Consider the following 20,820-nt stretch of genomic DNA (forward strand, 5'->3'; position numbering starts at 1 on the left):
ACGTACCCCTGAAACCCTTCTGATTGGCTCTGATCCCGATATTTTTATCCTAACCAATCGTCTTATTTTTCATGCCTATATCTAACCCTATCGCTCTGATCTAACCAACGATGTCAACGAGTACTAGCCAATCAGAGGTAGAGTAGGACGGGTCTTCTCGGAATGCGGGTTGTAAATAGAAGGCGTTTGCCCCGCCTCATAACGTCGCTGACGTGTTTCCGCTCCGAGTCACACTTCCTTTTAGACCATCGCAGACGGGAGCAAGGAAGAGGTAATAAGTCGTATTTTTTTAAATCTACTACCTTCATAATCCTATGAATATATATCGCACTTGGCTACTCACTCAGATAGGCGATATTATACGCATGTAAAGTAGAAGTAACCAAAGGTAAATCGGCGTTTCTGGCCGTAATAGTCACTTATATTCCAGTGACTTTGTCAGAGACCCGTCGGATCTAGGAGAGGCTAACAACTACTTACCGGTTAGCTGTCGTTAGCTTGTAGCTGCAGATAGATAGCTACCTAGATGCGTTGCACATACAGTACATGTTTCTGTCATTCGGCATGTGCTCGTGTAAATGCATTCTCAATCCGTGTGAATAAGCTGAAGTGTGTCCAATAAAACGAGTATTTCTGTGATCATATTTACCCGGGCGCCATGACCTTGTGTTTGCAGCTAACGCTAACATCAGCCTTAGCATTGTAGCCGTAACTGTAATGCTATAGACCTCTATTTTGGATGGATAGTCGTAACCTTAGATGAACCCACATGTGAAATTTGTATGAGTAGTTATCATTTGTATAGCAAAGTGACCTTTAAATTCAAATAATGTCGTAAATCGTTGTAAAAGACTGTCAACCAATGGAAGAAAGTATCATTTTATATACTTGTGACAAATGAAGTGTAACACCCCTGACATTAGGTTTCTTATAACTGTTTTATACTCTACATACATGGTTACCCAATAAAAGCATTTATCATGGTGATGTTAGAAAATGTATGTTATTTGATCTAAATAATTCAACAGAAGATGTGTAAATATGCCAGTGTGTTTTAATTGTGTGTAAATGTGCTGAATTAGTTTGTTTATCTCTGTATGTATAATCTTTCCACAGAATGCTGGCCTCCAGAGCCCTCAGCCTTATTGGCAAACGTGCCATTTCCACATCTGTGTGTGTACGTGGAGGACATGGTGAGTATGTCCCATGAAATGACACAGCAAGGTCAACAAATGATTTTGTTTGGCCTATATTTAACTTTATTACTGTTGATCTTTTATATGAGTCACAAAGGTAAGCATCTGATTTCTGGGTGATAAAACTGTAGTGACCTTTAAAATGATTTAATTTATCACAGAATGTAAATCATTGACAGGTGTGTTTTTAGAGTACAACTAAATGAATGTATTTACGGTGAGGCTAGAATTTATGAAAGTAGTTTCCTATTTTTCACCGAAGGCGCATTTCCATCCTGTAATGTAAATCCGGCTGGTGCAAGGGACCTGTTTCTGACTTCACATAGTCTGACACATTTGTGTCGTATCTGGCTGGCACTTAAATTAGAGCAAATAATTGCCACCCCATGTGAGTGTGCATAGCTGATATAAGTGTATCTGCACAATCTTTATTTACAATCTGCAGCAAGCACTCAAATCTGGACTTGCTGTCATTCTAATACTACAGATAGACTGCAGATTACTAGTAACTGTATTTTACAGATAATTAAAAATGCCAGACACTTACTCGGTGATGGCATTTACCTTTTTGCATATGTGGAAGTATTTACTGATACTGAATTTAGTGTGTATGATAAGTACTAACATGGGACATGGAGAGGGGAGAGTATGCAAGTTTTCCTCAAAGCCTAACACCACACTAGCTGACTCATCTGCAACCAAATCTGCACAAAATGTGTGTGTGTTCTTTGTTAACATTCATTATTGATTATTTCACAGAATAATTAGGGTTTTTTTTCACTTTGATTTGGAAATTTGAGATGTGCTTCCTTTTCAAATGTTTTGGAACTTGCTTGCTGGATTTTTGGTTTAACACTGAGAATCCTGTTGTTAAAGCACAACCCCCTTTTTCCCATTCAAAAGATTAAACAAATTAACTGCTGGACTGTTTTTGTTTATTCGCTCCTAACTGCCAGTGAACTATATGAAAGCAGTAATGCAACAATGCTGCATCAATTGTGATGCTTTTGGTTTTGAACTGTCCATTGTGAGACCAATATTAGAATTGCAATGTAGTACTTTTTTTTAAAATCAAGAAACAAAATATTTAATGAGCCATTCTTTGTCATCCCTGGCAGGTGTTGCAAAGGTGGAGGAATATACTCTCCCTGCCTACTTTGACAGACGGGCCAACCCCCTGCCTGAAATCTCCTATGTGCAGACCCTGAGTCCAGAGCAGAAGTCCCTGAAGGAGAAGGAGAAGGGGTCCTGGGCTGCACTCTCCAATGACGAGAAGATTGCATGTAGGACTATGCTGCACTGCATTCTTGTTTCTCTGAGACACTCTAATGTTTATAACTGTCGGTCAAATATTGTAATAATATATGGAGTATATGCACCTCTGTGTTTCCAACGTTCAGTGTACCGCATCAGCTTCAAAGAGAGCTTCGCTGAGATGAACCAGGGGTCGGCAGAGTGGAAGACTGTGTTTGCAGGGATACTGTTCTTGGTCGGCTTCAGTGGCCTGATTGTTCTCTGGCAGAGGAAATATGGTAAGTATGGTTACCAATAAAGTGACAATGATGTGAGATTTGATGTACTGCTGCCTCTGCTTTTCACTTATTATTATTTGCAGTCTAATTAAGCACATTATTTGACACATTATGGTGTATTTGCAGTGTATGGACCTGTCCCACATACCTTTGAGAAGGAGTACAAAGAAAAAGAGCTGCAGAGGATGCTGGACATGAGAATCAACCCAGTGGAGGGTTTCTCAGTCCACTGGGACTACGAAAACAAGCAATGGAAAAAGTAAAGGACCCAGAGGACCATGACACATACTTGAAAATAAAAGCAGACCAACTCAACAATACAATATTACTTATATTTCTGTCTTCATCAGTTGTCCATATTACCTCAGTCTGTGGATTTTGGAAGATATCTTCCTCTTATGGTCATCGTGTATTATAGAACTAAGAATAAAAAATTGTTAAACTGATAAAACTTTCCCTCTTATTTGTGTACATTTTGTGAGTCCCACATCAGTAATGCTTTCATATTGCATTCCTGTTTCATGTCAAATGCAGGAGAGAATGAACAGACTTCAGATCTAATGATGTTATTCAAATCATAGTTGCCTATCCACTGGTTTTCCATCCAATATTTAACTTGATTTTTGAGCTTTAGGACATTAAAAGTATTCTTTTAAAAAGCTCATTGCTGATAGTTGTTTTAAATTTACCCTCCTGGCACTTAAGATATTTAAGCTCCAAGTTTCCACATCACAATTGCATACTTTAAGCAAAGTGAGGAAGTTGACTCTGAAGGTCCAAATGCCAATATGTTTTATCCAGTTAGTTTATGAATTAGTCATGTGACTTTGGTCAAATATTTTAAGAACCCTTTAAAGCCCCCCTCTACCACTGTGTTCCTTCAGTTGCATGCTTGAGGTTCACTGTGCAGACTTTGACAGTAGAGGGCTGTGTTTACATTCATCTGCTGGGAAGGAAAGTTTCTTTGCCCTAAAGGAAAATCTAAGTGTATGCCATGTACCTAATGAACAGGATTTGTGACATCACAACTAGTTTGGAGCCAATTGTGGTCCAGTATGCAGTTTATACAAGTGTGATGTGGAAACCTGAAGCCTCCAATGCACAAACACTGAGAATGAAGTAGGAGAAATCTTGTGTCCAGCACATATACTTGTGAAATGAACAATAATGGCTTATTCACGGATCCTGAAATATTTATATGAGGAATATTAGGATTTGGATTTTAACAAGATAATTTAACTTTTTTTGGTGGAGAAGCTTTATTAGACTGGAGGGGATCTTTAGATAGCTGACCAGACACCAGTTTTACACTGGCCATTTATAAGTAAATTGTAACTCTAAATGTTCAAGGTGAAGGTATTTATAAAGTGCTTATCCTTTGTAAATGTGAAGAATTGCAGTCAACTGTAATTTGTAGACATTTTAAAAGTACAGTTTTGATGCAAGATACAATTTAATTATTCCCGAATATTATTTTCCAAAATAAAAACAACATAGAATCATCCTGGTTACTTTACAGGTTTGCAGGCTATATTTTTAGGACTACCTCATCTTCATCATGAGTCTAACAATCCATTTCACCATGGTACTATGGTTTCCTCATAATAAACAGGCTGAATAAAACTGGATCTGAATGCGCAGCTGAGCTGACTGCGACATGATGTGATGACGTCACTTACCGGATGAGCCTGCAGCTGCAGTTGTTTCACGTCAAAACAATCCGGAAGACGATACAGCATGACGGAACTGTCGGTGCAGCTGAGAGGAGGTTACAAAGCTGAAATAAAAACATTCATGTTTTAGCGCAGCTTAACAATGTTGCGACAAAAAGGACAAACATAGCGACGCAGGTTTTTCTGTATTTTACCCTATGAGTCTCAAGTCCAGGTCAGTGCATATCCAAAGTCGCGCTTGTTTGTTTTTTGGATATAAAGTAACAGATCGTAGCAGCTCCAGATTATAAAGTGCTATAGCTCGTCGCAGACTGGTTCAGAGTCATCATGGGCAATGGAATGAATAAGGTAGGCTTTGAATTTAACGGTCAAGTGTGAAGTTGTTGTCATTGGCTTTTTCTTTCTTTCTTTTTTTGGTAAAAATGTAGAAACTGTAGCGGGGGGCCTCACCTACTCAATGTTAATCAATCATGTCACATGTTTTGCTCTGTCCCACACTGATATAACCCAGACTTTGGACTGCCTATTTATCTCTTTATGTAACCAGGTATTTTTTTAAAAAGGAAGACCTGAACAGAATGCAGCATAAAAAGTTGCACACAGTACAATACAACAAGAGGCACACAAAAGTGAAATAAAAGCAAGGAAACGATGTTATGAAGACCATCACAAAAACACATAGCAATACTAAGAAAGCTGAAATGAGATATTGACAGTTAGTTTACCGTATAATTTACAATAACCTTGAATTTAGATTCTGTGTATGCAGGGCAGACAGCAGATGTGTGTCTTGTGAGTTGAGATAATGATTTGAAGATGAACTATGTGAAATTGAGTGCATGTAACATTAGAAGTGTGCCTAAAATTACTTTGTAAAAAATAAAATGGACAGGACAAGAACCATAGGGACAAAAGCAAGATATGTTTTCTTAAGATGTGTGATGAATTCTTTGCAATCGCACCCTGTTTGGTCAGATTCAGGTGATTGGACATGGCACAAGGGCAGCAGGTTGGCATGATGTGTTGGGAGACTGAATTGAGCTGAACTGAAAGGCTTTCATTCTACTTTGACATTCTGCCTCAACCCTGCTGAATTGTCCACAAGCAAGGCACCACGACCACTGCTCTGTTGCTACATTTGTGTCTGCCCAATCCAGTTTTAGGAATGATGTTCCCTTTTACTTTTCAAATTATGGTGAGAATTGTGTCTTCTTTATATGCATAACTATAAAGATGCTTCATGTATAAATTAATCAATATAAAACAAAATCATTTTATAACATACATTTCTCTTTGAAACCTGAGTCACTAACATAAGAGAATAAATAATTGTTCATCTCAAATAGAGTTTACATAGACAGATAAATTGGACATCTGGATTTCCATTCTTATTTGACAGTAAAATACACACCAATGTGCAGGCTGTGCTAGTCCTACATTTTATTTTTGTAATTCCATCTATACATTATCATCAGACAACTGCTCTTGCATGCTATTAGTACCAAAGTTGTGCAGCAGCACTCAGTGGCTACTTGCCTCTCATCACTTTGTCCTGATAATCATGCATCAATGCTTCAGGCCTTGTGTGGCTGTAGAGAATGTTTCCTTTGCTGTGCTCTGTTCTTAACCCTTAAGCCTTAAATCCAATCTGGCTCAACCCAGGACATTTGTTCCTTTCAAGTGAAGATTTTGAAGCTGGGCTGTAATGAATATCTAGCCTGAATGCAACATGTCTGTGACTTCTGCTTCACAGGTTGTTGATGGGCTCTACCTCGGGAATATAAGAGGTAAGAAAAACACAATGTAACTTTAATTGATTGTTTTAAATTTTATACGTATTAAGTCGCAAGGTCAGGCTAGGCTTTTAGTACCAAGAGCCAGCATTACAGGCCAACATGTATGTAGGGTGGGTTGGGGCGTTGATTCATATTACAAGACTTTCCCACTAGTGTGCTTAAAGCCATGTCTTTATTTTATTGGCTTTGTAATGCAGCACACAGTATACATTCCTAAATTGGATAAAAAGTTACTGTAGCATGCTTATATAATGTGAAAACCCTGCAATGTTGTGTTTAGGCACAAAACTGTGGATGTTTGTTTTCCTACTATTAGAATATTTTTTATATTAATGAATAAATGTGTTATTGTTGAGGATTTGCACACCTAAAAGTGAGTCATCGCATACTACTGATATTCACTATGAATGTTTTTCATTTTAAATTAAGCAATGTGACTCATAAAAAATAAAACATAGGGCACATAATAAACATCTTTGTGAAGCTAAGACTAGCTCTTCTGTTAAACAGATTTCTGAGTAAAAAGATGCAAATCCTTTGTTGACAAAAGACAATTAAGAAGCCAGAAAGTCCTTTTTTAGTTACCAGTATAACTATTCATCAAATGTTGCTTCACATTAAATGTGAATCAACAGTCTTTAGGATATCACTGTCTGGCCTGATATGACCCCAGCAGCAGTTAATGTGGCATTTGGAGATTTCTAACTTTAGCTGCTGTGATGACGCCTCGGCTCCTCACGATGGCACAAGTACAATGGCTAAAATTAGTTCAGGACAGTTTACAGCCCACAGATCTGCCTATGCAGCAGCTAACAACATAGCTGGTCAGTGTTGCTGATGTGTTGCTGAAATGAATTTTGCTGACAAAAAATGTACTCATATCCTTCTCTGTCCTTGTCCTAGATGCAGAAAACAGAGAAAGCCTGTCTCAGAATGGCATCACCCACATCCTGTCTGTGTATAACAATGCCAAGCCTGTGTTTGAGGTTAGTGGAAATTAGCGGTTAAATTATGTTTTTGAACATCTTCAAAATTGTATGAATTTCTTGTCAGAAGAATTATGCCTGGACATTTTGTTATGATTTGACAAGTCTCTTTTATAATGTAATGTGTCATGTCAGCCAGCTGGGGGTGGTGATGATTTATAGTTGAAGCAGGAGAGTTTGTGTTATGGATGTACAGTTCTTGTGTGTGTGTGTGTGTGTGTGTGTGTGTGTGTGTGTGTGTGTGTGTGTGTGTGTGTGTGTGTGTGTGTGTGTGTGTGTGTGTGTGTGTGTGTGTGTGTGTGTGTGTGTGTGTGTGTGTGTGTGTGTGTGTGTGTGTGTGTGTGAAAAAACTACACTGAGTGGCCAGAAAGATAGAAACAAATGTCCCATGTGCATTGTCTTTCTATATGCCAAACATACATTTAAAAAAATATTCTGGGTTCTTACGCAGTTTTTTTTTTTTTTTTTTTACAGGACATGACTTACCTTTGTATTCATGCAGCTGATGCATCCAGTCAGAATCTGTGAGTACACAAATGCATGCATGCACGCACACACACACACACACACACACACACACACACACACACACACACACACACACACATACCATCGTGCTTATACCCCAGATTAAAACATTTCCTTGTTGATGTGAATTGTCTTGATGAGTCAAACAGAATGTTTACGACACCGTACACTCCAGTTTGTGGTACCAGGGTGTGACAGCCCAACGCAAACTTCTAAAATGATTAGAATTATTATTTTTTCTTAATTGGTTGTGTGAAGTTTTGCTATTTTTCAAACATGTTGTTTCCTGCTGTTATATAATTGGTTGTTCGTGGCGCGCTTTAGCAGCAGCAGTACGTTTTTCTTCTTCTTCGGTGGTTATGTGTATTGTGACTTGGGTTTTGACCGGTGAAGTTGAGCTGGTGAGTTGTTGTATAATGTGATTGAAACTAGTTTTAAATATCTTAAATATGTCCGTGCCAATAACCTAGTTATGTTTGTGTGTTATATTTTCAGTTGATTACCTGCTGACGGCACGATCACTGTATGAAAGCATGTGTGGAGTTGCTAATAAACACGTGAAAAAGACAGATTGAGTGTCGGAGCTGAGTGTGACACTGTTTTCGCCGGTCAAACCACCCCGTGCGGTGGGATTTATTTATTTAACTCAGTTAGGTTAATAAAAACCGTACATTGGTAATTATCTTGGCAGTTTTTAGATATTTACAACCAACAACAATTTGTTTTAATTCATACTGTTACTATATCAGCAGTACAGGGCAGAGTGCCATGTAGCTCTATATTTATTTATGTAGTCAATCATGTCAATCTCATGACTTGTAGGTATTTTAAGTAAAGCTTAATGTAACATTAAGTTTAACATCTGTGTTTGCATGAGAGAGAGTGTTCAGTGTGTCATTACTCATCAGGAGGCAGACTCCGTGTTGAAAGAGGCATGAGCTGTCCCTCCGCCCTGGCAGCAGTCACCAACATAGCACATTAGTCATAGTTTATGCGTTGATTTGTATGTGTCTTCTTTTGCCTCTTTTGACACTAGATTTTGTAAATTTGGATCAAACACTTATCACAGGCTCAAGGCAGGAACCACAATCAACAATTGTGGGTTGAACATCAATGCAAAAGAGCTGTCTCATGCCTTGCGACCCTTTCCCACTTTCCAGATCAGATTAACGGGGCTGGTAGGGGATCATGTCATTGTTGCTGTAATAGTGCCCTCCTCTGTTTGGTCAGGGTTCCTGCACAGGCAAGAGGTGGTATGTCAGAGCAGGTTGGATACATGTCCAGTGCAATACACCCTTCCTGTGAAGCTCCTAGCTGACAAGTGATCCTATGTGATCCTCAGGTCAACAGTGAAGTGACAAGGACTGAACAGTAAGGGAATTGCTTATACCGAGGTGTGTGCGTGTGGATGCAGGTAGAGTAATAAACTTGTTGACCACAGAGTGGCCAGAGATGTCGTACATTGCCTTGGACCCTGTGTTTATTAATTAGAATGAATGGTATTTCTGAAAACTCAACTCAAAAGCCAGCTCAAGAGAATCCAAACAAAGCTGCTGTTGTAAATATATGCACGTGTGTGTATACTGAAGAAAGGATGTGTTTTGGTTAGCACTGCTGTTTCTCAGTGATTTGGGTGTGACTTCTAACTCCACAGTTACTGATGTTTTCTTGGGGCTCATGAGGAACTCTAGTCGCTTTAGTCTTTGAAAAAGAAAATAGTGCAGTGTTAAATGTAAATTAATGAGAATCGAGGTTGAGAGTTTGGTTGGGTGTTGCTGATTTGGTTGGGTTGGAGGTGTCTGACCTCCAATGTCGCAATCAGGCGTCCTTCCCTCAGGCAGCAGAGGAAGGAAACCTTAGTGTGACATCTGGCTGTTTGCTTCGACCACCCAGAGCTTTAATAAACCCCCTCTGTCACAATCACTGGTCTGACTGATGGGAGTGGTGAGGCCAACTGCCGCCCCACCATGCTCGCCACCAGGCAGGGGCCCCTATGGCCAGGTCTGATGGCCCCTCCCATGTATAAGGTCCACAGCAAAGACCATCTTTCTTATGTAGGTTCTATATTTTTTTATTGTAAATGTGATGATTTGAGGTTGTCTGAAAACCATTCATCTTTCTTAAAGCTCTCATGTCTAGACTTTGGTATGCGTGCCAGGTTCATTTGTATTGCTCTAAAGACAGTAAGTGTCTCAAAATGCTCCAAAATAAAGACTGTAACAAAAGTGACAGTTAATCGTGGTCCTTTATGAGAACAAGAAACAAAGGAGAACTCAAAAACCTCAGTAGGTAGAACTAAAGAAATACATTTAGGCCATGAGATTAGAAGAATCCACTTGTATTAATTTGAGGAGTGCAGTGGCTCCTGAGTGTGGCCAAGCGAAGATTAAATGTCAGTAACAAAATAGAACATGCTGTTGTTATCAATATATTTGGGCAAAACATCCAGATCAGTGCTGACTTGGTCACCATTGATGTCATCAAAGTTATCGTAGAAATGACACTCAGTGATGTGATGTCAGCAGCATCCGAACATACACACAATATGTAAGTGAACTCTCCTTATGTTATATCTATATAGCTCCCTACATGCTCATACTGTATGATTGGGGAGGGCCAGGTTTTCCCCGTCAGTGAACTTTCTCATGACAAGGCAGCTTTGACTTTAATGCAGAGTGCATTGACCATGAAGGTGTCAAGTCATTTGCATGAAACTTTTCCAAAATAAAACGCGCATTTGTTTCAGACAAGGAGTCTGCAGAAAAGGTTATACAGATTTTTTTTTTCATTTGAATAATTATTTCTTATGCATATGGAAATAAATCTTACCATTTAACAGATTGGCTGAAGCACTTTTTGCATTTAGAATATACAACACCTCGACAGCAACTTTTTGTTTCAGTATTATTGTCTGGATTCAGCTGTTTAAAACCTCAAATCTTTGTCACAAGGTAATTTTCTGCATATTAAACAAGATGGCCGGAAATCTCTGTGCTAGGAAGACAGAACAAAGTGCTGAAGAGACATCTTTTGAAGAGGGGTTTGGATCTCAGGAAGAAGCAAAAAAGAAAAGTGGTAGTCTATTTTAGCCCCAGTCTGTTATTCTGTCTGCTATTGAGTAACCAGCATCTGCTCCCCAGGAGACTGTGCTATCAGCCATGCACTTCTTGATTATGCAAAACACCATCAGTGTTTCCTGACAGTGTACTAGTAGGAGATTTTTATGTTCATTTTTAGTACATTGTGAAAACGTCTGGATTCATACACTATGCGCTAATCTCTCTTTTAGAAAAAGCCTCAAATCCTGTGCATTTCTGTGATCGATTTAATATATCTATTTAATTTTTAGTTTACAAGCAGTTTATAATTACATTTGTATCGTGTGGTTAGTATTTCATGACTCTCAGTTGGCTTGTGTCTCTGAGAAGAGTTTGACACATTTTTTTCACATAACCTCTGGGTCTAAACATAAAAACATGAATAATCCAACATAAGGAAGGAAGCTGTTTTCTGTATTTTTGTTCTCTTAATGGTTTTAGACAGAATAAATGAATGCTGGTAATTGATGTTATTTTGCAGATTGACAGAAACAAGTTAGACAGTTACTTCCCTTGTCTATTCCTACTGTCTGTTCTCTGGTCTACCACAGAGTCTGTTTGGGCAGACCCAACCTTTTTCTCACATGACAAGTTGGAGTAGTTAAAAGAAAAATCACTAGCACTTCACACTAGCACTTCACACTAGCACTTTACACATACAAAATAACAAACATCAATCAAAACCATGTCTTTTCATTTTGAGCCTTCTCACTGTATTTGAGAGTTACTTGCAGTTTCTACAGTAAAAATCTGAATAGTATTACATTGCCATAGTTTCAGCACCTAACATAAAGTTAGGGCCTCATCTCAGAAGTTTCAGTTCGAGTTGTCCTTTTTCATATCCTATAACATGTTAACCTGACATCTATTTTTAGCTCTACACTCTACAGTACCTTGGTAAAAGCCAGGTAGTTTTCTGATTTGATGAGAAATAGCACAAAGTTATTCTTGATTTAAAGAATTCTAATTTTACCTCCAAATCACAGGAAATGTGGACCGTATGTCAGTTATGTTAAACTTGAAATGTAGTAACCAATGTAATAAGTTTCTGTCTTGATATTTTTCCCCAGGTTGCAGCATTTTAAAGAGTGCATCACTTTCATCCATGAAAGTCGTCTGAATGGTGGATCTTGTCTGGTTCACTGGTAGGTTTTATATCAATGAAACCTTTTATCCCAGCATGACTCAGTTCAGTACCTGTTCTGTTATTTACCTATTTCCAGTTAGAAGTTATGCAGGTATTAATCATCCAGTTGTTTAATGACAATGACCAAGCTGTGCACTTTGTGTTTCTGTAGCCTTGCAGGTGTGTCGCGCAGCACCACTATGGTGGTGGCCTACCTGATGACTGTCACCCACTACAGCTGGGAAGAGTGTCTGTCTGCGGTCAAAGCTGTTCGCTCTTTTGTTGGCCCAAACTATGGCTTTCAGCAGCAGCTGCAGGAGTACCAGACCACACAAGTCTCAGAGGTACAAATAAACATTAACACAGATTGATGAATGCAAAGACCCAATACCTTCCGAAAGTGTCCAGTCTACTTTTACTTATTGCTGTGCTTCAATCTAAATTCAGAAGGCATTTTAAGTTGTAGAGTAATGTTTTCATATTTTAAAACACCATATTTTATCCCATTTCACAGCCATTTTTAAAGATTAGATTAGATTAGATTAGATTAGAAAGTCTTTATTGTCTCGAGGGGCAATTTGATTTGCCACAGCAGTCGACAACCAAATTCACACCATAAAAACAAACAAAAAACCCCCCCAAAAAACAGTACAATACATAAATATAAATAATAAGTGTCATCGGGTAACTTATAATGACCATGGATGCGCAGTACAGGAACACCAGCCTAAAGGTTATTTGAAAACCCTACAGCAGAGGGAACAAATGATCTCAGGTGTCTATTTGATTTGGCCCTCTTAGAAAAGGTATACCTCTTTCCTGCTTGATAAACACTGTCAAGCTGCTGCAAGCTAGTGCCAATGATATTTTGGCAAAGTTTAACAATACTTCCCAGCCAATTTTTATTAGTGATGCTGAGGTTCCCGTACCAGCAAATCACTGCAAAAGTTAAAATTGACTCAATAAAAGATGAATAAAACATTTTTAAAAGCAATCTGTCGACATTAAAATCCCTCAGCTTCCTTAAAAAGAACAGTCTCTGATTGGCTTTTTTGCAGATATAGTCAGTGTTGGCCTCAAAAGTCAGTAGTTTTCTGTAATTGTTTCTGTGTACTTAATGTTGTTATTGTTGCATGTAAGTCATGCACAGCAACTCACAAGGTATGAGGTGTGCAATCACCTCACTGCACATGCACCACCGGTGGTTAACCTGTCAACAAATAATCGTAACTCTCCTTTGGAACATAACATACCTGACAAATGCAGTGGAGTATCTTGTGCGTACTTGTTACTGTGTCATTTTTTTGTATATGTTTGTGTATTTTTTATTTCCTTAGAGGCAAACAAACCATGGTTTGTTTTACAGTAAACCATCACATTTATGGCCATACCTCAGATTCTCAGCTACAGCAAGAAACTAACTACCAGCACGGTGCATCAGATAAATGAATATGGCCATCTTGCTGTTTGAAATGGCTCAAAAATCCCCCAAATATTAATCAGTCTAACATCAAAGTAGGAGAACTTGGTTTGAATACAAAAGAGTATCTATGAACCAGTTATTTAAAGGAATACAGTAATTCAACATTTTTGGGAAATTGGCTAACATGCTTCTTTTCCACGAGTAAGATGAGACCAATGCAGCTTTTATGTTGAGTGCAGATATTGGCACATGCTGTATATTGTTTGTTTAATCTGTAAACTAACATAAAAAACAACAATTTTGTCATTCTAGAGGATGTTATGTGAGGTAACTATATCTGGCCAAACTATTGGCCATATTTATTTCTTCTTCGAAAAATGAATGGGGGCTTTAACAAAATAAAAAATAAAAGGCCAGGTCCATCTTTACGATGCCTTGAACTATTTTTGCATGTCATTCCACCATAAGAACCAAGACACAAAGAACAATATTGAAATTGCCAAAAACAAATAGTCTCTTTACATCACTGTAACATGTACACCTATATTGTTTTATTCTCTTAGTATTTATGTGTTTAGAAAAGTAATTTTAAATGTATACTATGCAGGATTTTCCTATAAATTAAGACAAAAAATATAGTCCCTCTCAGTCGTCACTTATGACAGTAGAAGTGTGTGACGGTGTATTTATATACCTGCCCTCTGTCTGTATTTTCTTATTTTCTTCTTATTTTGCTGTGTTCGGGATGCTTCTAGGTATCAGCCTTTGGACAGTGGGTGTGTAGCCCCTAGCTAACAGTGTGCAGGGTGTGAGGTAGGGACTTGTAGCATATCATGGATATCAGGGGCGGCTGCTGGTGTTTTAAACAGGGGAAGCTCACTTTACGTCTTCATCATAAAACTTGTCATATCGAAGCGAGGCAGTTACAAATAAAATAAGTGTTTAATTGAGGCTGCTGTATGCTTCATCTATGCCATAGAACCACAGCAACACACATCTGAAAAATATTTTCAAAACTAGCCACTACATCAGAAAACTCTCCAATAACACCAGAAAAAGTTGCTAGATTTGTCGATAGTGGCTTTTGACAAAAAAAAACTCGCTAAAAAGAGTTGGAAAGTCGCCAGATTTAGTGAGTGACAGAGAATTCAAGCCACATTGGCAAAACTACACTCAGAAGAGTCAGCCTTCCCAAAATTGTCTATCAAGGGCTTTGAGCCCTCCAAACATATCCTCCAATCATCATACAGCAGCAGAGCGTCCATCCCGTCCACTGCTCCATTGACCGCCAGAGACTCTCAGCGTCCAGGGGCGGGACGAGTTTGTCGCATTATCCAATGAGCGTCTTATCCTGGCTTGTCCCGCCCTGGCCCAAAACAGCTGTTAGGAGAAGCCTCATTGAACACCATTGAAGCTCTGAGTCTGTGGCGGACTGCCAGTAACAGCGTCGGCAATAAACAGCTGGTTACAGGATGACATAGATGTAAAATTGAACGCATTCAAGTGCAGATTTGATGTGATGTAAATTAGAATTTTAGTGTGAATTTAATATGACAGTTGTGACAATTTATTTGATGAAATTTTAGGGGAAGGTAAGCTTCCCTTGTTGTCTCAGAGCAATCGCCCCTGATGGATATATAAAGAGCTCATTCTGGTTGAGCTGGGATGGAGGTGGGGGGGCAACTTTTTTAATGCTTTGAATGTGTTTACAAACGCCAACCGACAAATCCTGCATAGTATACCTTTTTAAAAAAAAAAAAAATCCTAATTTGCTTTATCCTGTATTTCAGGGTGTTAGTTATACCTAATGTGAATTTTACATGTCTAGGTGTGCAAGATACATACAATTCATGATGTTTCCTTCTTAGAGGATAAATACTTGCTCATCTCCTTTTACTTTGAAGAATATTACCATTGAAAGGACATATTAGTCCAGTCTGATCTGGTTATTAGCATTCTTTTCATACAGTCAAATTGTTCATAGCTGACAGATGCATGCATACTTGTAATAAAATTATTGGTTGAAGCATTTGAAGACATCCAAACACTAAAACGCTGTTGCCAAGTATTAGCCATATTTTCATATTGTAGGGAATGAGGACATTTTTTTTTTTGCATTTTCTTTCGAGACACATATTGCAGGTGACTGTTCACAGCCTTTCACACGTTATAGCATTTTAGTTACTTGGAGGCATGTAGTGCGTGATTCCACTATGGCACTGACCGAGCCATTGAGTAGAGAAGGGGAACTGCAAGGGGTTTGCTAGGATTGCATTAGCTTGGTACGGCTCATCACGTGTTCAGCATTACTGTCAGCATCTTGCAACATCACATGATGCACATTATTTGTAGGTCTTGCACTGATTTCGAGGATTTTAAAGAAAATGTTTCTGTATTTGTGTTTTTCCCACATCTGCCTCAGATAGAAAGTGAAGAAAAACAAGAAAAGAAAACAAGAAAACAGAAAGTGTTTTTGCTACAACTCCTGTGTTATCAACATACTGTACTGATACTGTTACTGATCAAATCATTCAGAATAACATGATTTGCAATTACCACAAACGGTTTCAACACAGTTTACTGCCACACAGGGGCAAGAACAAGTTTCATACATAGTTAAAAGATTGATAAAGGGAGTCAATTAATTATAAATGCTACTTGACTCACCAGGACAACACTGTGCAGAAATTTCTAGGTCACAGAAGACCAATCATAATGCTCATTTACACTGTAAATGGATCACTGAGATGTTGGGAAAATGTGGGACTCATTTCAAACACTTTTTTAAATAGTTGATGCATTTTACTTATTCTTCAAACCAAAGAATACATAGAAAGTATGTTTACTAAATAAATACCAAAGTTAAGACTGAATATTTTGATATTGGATTGAATATATTGTATTTTACTTAGTAGGATTTTAGGTTTTGCAACCTGTTTTTAATCAATTAAATTTAGTTAAGTAGAGTTTAGTCAGTTTTCCTTGTGTTGGAGCAATTCGGCTGTTAACTAATTGAAGTTATTTTTTTCTGCCTTCTCTGTCTCAGCTTAAAATTGTTTTTGAGGTTTTGACTTGAATTAAGTGACTGACATCCTCTTTATCTTTACATCAAATTTGATATTTTCATGCTCACTATATCCTGATGTGGAACACTTGAACTAACTAACTTCTAACTAGATTAATTTTCTCTTTCATGACTCCATGAGACTTGGCAAAATCTTGCATAACACCTGATATCTGTTAGTTTATTAATGTGTTATCTTTATACTGTGGTGCTTTTGATTGTTAATTCATCTTTACAGTTGTGCTGATACCTTATGACCCAGTGCTACACTGTTTGGGATCTTTAGTAGGAGTGGGAATTCTAGGGAGATGAATCCATTCCTTTAAGAGTGACTTTCACTTAATGGTATTGGTATTTCATAAATAATAAGGTATTGCACATTAGACTTCCTTCCTCATCATTTTAGAAATTGCAGCTCACTTTCTTGACCAGTTGTCATCATTGAACTAACACTGAATATGTTTCGCTGTGCAAATGCAATGGATAAACGCATCAATAGAAATTACACTATGGAAGAAATAAAAGTGGTTGCATATGATGTCAAAATAACTCTATGTAGTGTCCATGTCAACACTAAAGAAAACCAAACAAACAAACAAAAACATATATACATTCACACACCTATATCTATATATGTTTATGCATATACATATATAACATATATATCTATCTCTGTAAAATATATGTGTGTGTGTGTATATATATATATATATATATATATATATATTTACACACACACACACACACACACACACACACACACACACACACACACACACACAAAAGAACAAAACATAGAGAACAATGAGTAAGTCACCAGAGACTAAAGATTTTTAGGAGGTATCTGTCATTTTTTGGTAGCTCTTAGTCCATGTTTCCTAGGTAAAAGGATAGGCAACTCTACCCTTGCCAAATGTAACATTTTTGAAACAACAAAATTCAGTTAAATCTGCCATTACAATTACTCACTACTTCAGATTTTTGTTAACTTGTTGTGTACTTTGTTGTAATCATCTGAGTCTCCTGCCATGAGTGACAACATATCCAAGCAACTGAATGTAGGCTTTGCTGATGTACAGTACCAGTCAGTTTGGACACACTTTCCCATTCACATCAATGAGAAAGTGTGTCCAAACTTTTGACTGGTACTGTATATAACAAAATTCCTCTATCTTCACTAAAAAACCTGAATTATGGGGAAATCCTGAGCTTCAGGTTACAGTATGAGCGGGAATGACTGCAGGGAGTCAAGTTCTGAGGCAGCAAGTCTTTGAATAAAAGCTCTTTGTCCTGCTTTCTCCAGTCTGGCAACTGCCAAGACAATTTTTTTTCTATTTAATCTTCTCTTATTTAGAAGAAACAGACACGATTCTTGACTCACAGTTTATGTAGTGAAAAGTATTCAACAATTAGATATAGTTCCTTACAAACTTTGAAATCCCAGTTGTATTTTTCACAGTTATATTTCGGGATGCTAAGATAAGGAGGTTTGTTTGCAAAAAGAAAGTTTTCAACAAAAAAACCCAAATTGAACTGAGAATTAAGCTGTGCCAAAAGCTAAGCTCAGAGCTAACATATTTCAGTTATTTGAAGGCTGGTTGAAAGACAGAATATGCTGTGGGTAATGTCAAATAGACCCTAAACATCAAGCAATGCAATATTTATGGCTTTGACGCAGTAGGATATAGGTCATTGGAATTTCTTCATCATTAGTGCTAAATTAAATTAAATTTTACCCCATATTTTTTGTTGAGTAAGATAATTAACATTTTCTATTATCAATAGCAAACAAGTATTCCATGCATTTTATTATACCTCTCAGTTTTTACAATTAACCCTTACACAATACTTAATACTAATGACATAAAAAGACAATTTTCATCGAGTTGAGTTTGAATAAACCCCCTTTTGTTTGATAAATCTTAATTTGTGGAATAAATTCTAAGTTGGACACTCACCAGTCTACATGCGTGACCACGTCATTTTATCATGTGTTTATCCATGTTATAAATAGTTGATATTCAAATAAAAACATTTCAATTTGCTTGTTGAACAATTTGTGAGTGTGAAGTGATCCCAAGTCCTTGCAAAGCCATTATGCAGTAAATGCATTTAGTCAGTATGGTATAGTATAATGTAAGTCTTATTTTCTTGTCCCCAGTACAGAGCATGGTTACGGACCAGTTTCCGTCCCAGTCCATTTAATGACCAGGATCAGGTGGGTGCCCTACTGAGCCAGTACACAGAACAACAGGAAAGCCAGAGGAGAGGAGCAGACCAACGCTGGATAAATCGGGGTGTAGGTGTCTGCTCTTTACCGTCTGACCCTGATGAGCCTGAAGGCAGCAGCTGAACTGTGGGCTTCTGGTCATGCCAACTTTCTTGTCCAGTGCTGTCTGAAAATGGCAGTAGCTGTTACTCTGTACTCAATTCCAAATCAACTCCGAGTTGTATCTAACATTAAGGCCTTTGTACAACTTTGTATGATGTATAAAATGTCCCCTTAAAATCATATTTTTTTATACTTTATTTTCATCTGTCTAGGCACTTTTAAGCAATGGAGGTTGATTTAGAATTGGGTGACACACTTCACTACCAGTACCTCCCATGTACAGCCACAACAGGGGTATCAGTGCTCACAGACACCTTACTCTAAACACCTCAGCACCTTAGCCATGATTAAATAACCTGTACTTCCACATGGACTCTTTAATCCTGTAATGTTCAGCACGGTAGCCTTAAAGAGAGGTGACTGATTAACGCTGTCTTAAAGGAACATTTTGCCTCTAATTATGTGCAGGTCCAGTCTGTGCTGGCAATATATGAAAAATCTATGTAAAATAAATCTACAACAAATTTGGTGCCCACTATTCTGACACAGGAAATGTCAGTCCAATTGTGAAAGAAATTGTCCCTATAAGTACAGGTATGCAAAAACCCTGTCAAATGTTTAAACACAAATGAGCAATTATTAACTATTAACATACAATGATCATGGAATTGTTCGCACTAGCCACCTACAGAAGTTATAACAACAAAAATGTATTACTGTTGCACATCACTGCCCATGTAGTAAACAGCATGTGTTTACAGAAACCAGTAGGAAACTGCCTTTTCATCCCAGTTGGTACCTTTTTGTTTATTTGAAGAAAATTTCAAGCAGTCTGTTGTCACATATCTCAGCACACTAAACTCTGTATCATCTGCAGAATCCAGAACCGACAATTAACAGCAGAACATATTCCCTTCAGTAGAACAAATACTGTGAGTTGGATCTACCTCTTAGTTCCACACAGCTTTGTCTTTATTGCCTCGGCCAGAGCTTCTGCTGAGTTATCTCTTATCAGGCAGGACAGCTCAAGAACAAAGATAGTCTACCTACAACAGCCAAACCCTTGTTGAGTTTGCCCGCCATGAGCTGTTGTCAGATAAGTGAGAGGTGGCCTTATTTTTTGTTTTGTTTTGTTAACAAACATTTGTATAGAGATGTAGAGAACATTGGTTCATACAGGACTAACATAAGTATCAAAATTGGCTAAATGTTCCTTTCAGTAATACACTGCAGGTTAATTTGAGAGGCTATGTAAAATATGGTTAAACTATAACTACACATGAAGGATCTCTGCAGTCCGAAAGTCTTCCTGATTTTAATGAAGCTCAGATTTTTATTTAATTTTTTTGTGGAAAAGCTGATTTTTTTTAGGGAATTTGTGTTACAAATCTATGGGTACAGTTAAGTGTTTTAATTGCATATGTATGGTGTTTTTTGTTTGTGTTTTATAATAAAATGCAGTGATTGACAAAACATATGGAAATGCTAATAAATCTGTACTATCAATGACACGTGTGCAGGTTGTGTATGTAAGTAAGAGACATGGGGACAGAACATGACTGGATACATGATTAGTATATTAAATACAGCTCACCTGTAAATACCATGCTTGTCTCATGAGGCAGCTTTGTAAATCCACTGTGTGAACACATGAAAAGCTTTCTCAAATTTCAATCTACATATATCCCAAATTTGAAAGGTTCCTGGGTTTCACTCAGCAAGTCAACTGGATCACTGGATGAGCAGCTTCCATGAAACAGTGCAGTAAATCTTTTACAGTCAAATAAAAGTTTGAAAAGGTACACCGGCACTGACTTAAGTGTATGTTTGAACTTTACTCAGTGTTGTCTGTGAGAGGCAAATGAGGACAGACTTGCAGTGTATTCTGTAAATGTGTTTTTAGTGAACATCTATCTATTTGGACAATGACACATATTAGTAGCATGATCACAATAATCTGTATACTTTCTAATGTCAGTGATTATGAGTTTTTGCAAATAATTAAAAACATGTCAGTTACACTCCTAGTCTTCAATCAGCTCAGTTTTCTTAGTTTGACGTTTTTT

At 37.7% G+C, this 20,820-nt stretch overlaps 2 protein-coding genes across 3 annotated transcripts; both read left to right on the top strand.

Moving 5' to 3' along the window:
* Positions 1 to 217: 217 nt before the first annotated feature.
* On the top strand, positions 218 to 3,184 carry LOC133982982 (cytochrome c oxidase subunit 4 isoform 1, mitochondrial). Its single transcript, XM_062421891.1, has 5 exons — positions 218 to 271; positions 1,117 to 1,193; positions 2,315 to 2,479; positions 2,597 to 2,728; positions 2,855 to 3,184. The coding sequence occupies exons 2-5, from the start codon at positions 1,118 to 1,120 to the stop codon at positions 2,989 to 2,991; spliced, it is 510 nt and encodes a 169-aa protein (XP_062277875.1). The 5' UTR covers positions 218 to 271; position 1,117; the 3' UTR covers positions 2,992 to 3,184.
* A 1,229-nt stretch (positions 3,185 to 4,413) lies between these two features.
* On the top strand, positions 4,414 to 20,261 carry dusp22a (dual specificity phosphatase 22a). 2 transcript variants are annotated; one of them, XM_062421902.1, is made up of 8 exons: positions 4,414 to 4,749; positions 5,377 to 5,596; positions 6,155 to 6,188; positions 7,101 to 7,183; positions 7,658 to 7,707; positions 11,880 to 11,954; positions 12,108 to 12,279; positions 18,584 to 20,261. In XM_062421902.1, the coding sequence occupies exons 2-8, from the start codon at positions 5,567 to 5,569 to the stop codon at positions 18,773 to 18,775; spliced, it is 636 nt and encodes a 211-aa protein (XP_062277886.1). In that variant the 5' UTR covers positions 4,414 to 4,749; positions 5,377 to 5,566; the 3' UTR covers positions 18,776 to 20,261. The 2 variants fall into 2 exon arrangements, with proteins under 2 accessions (XP_062277886.1, XP_062277894.1); XM_062421910.1 differs by lacking the exon at positions 5,377 to 5,596.
* The last annotated feature ends 559 nt before the right edge of the window (positions 20,262 to 20,820 follow it).

This window comes from Scomber scombrus, chromosome 1 (genome assembly GCF_963691925.1).
Source record: "Scomber scombrus chromosome 1, fScoSco1.1, whole genome shotgun sequence".
NCBI classification, from domain to species: domain Eukaryota; kingdom Metazoa; phylum Chordata; class Actinopteri; order Scombriformes; family Scombridae; genus Scomber; species Scomber scombrus.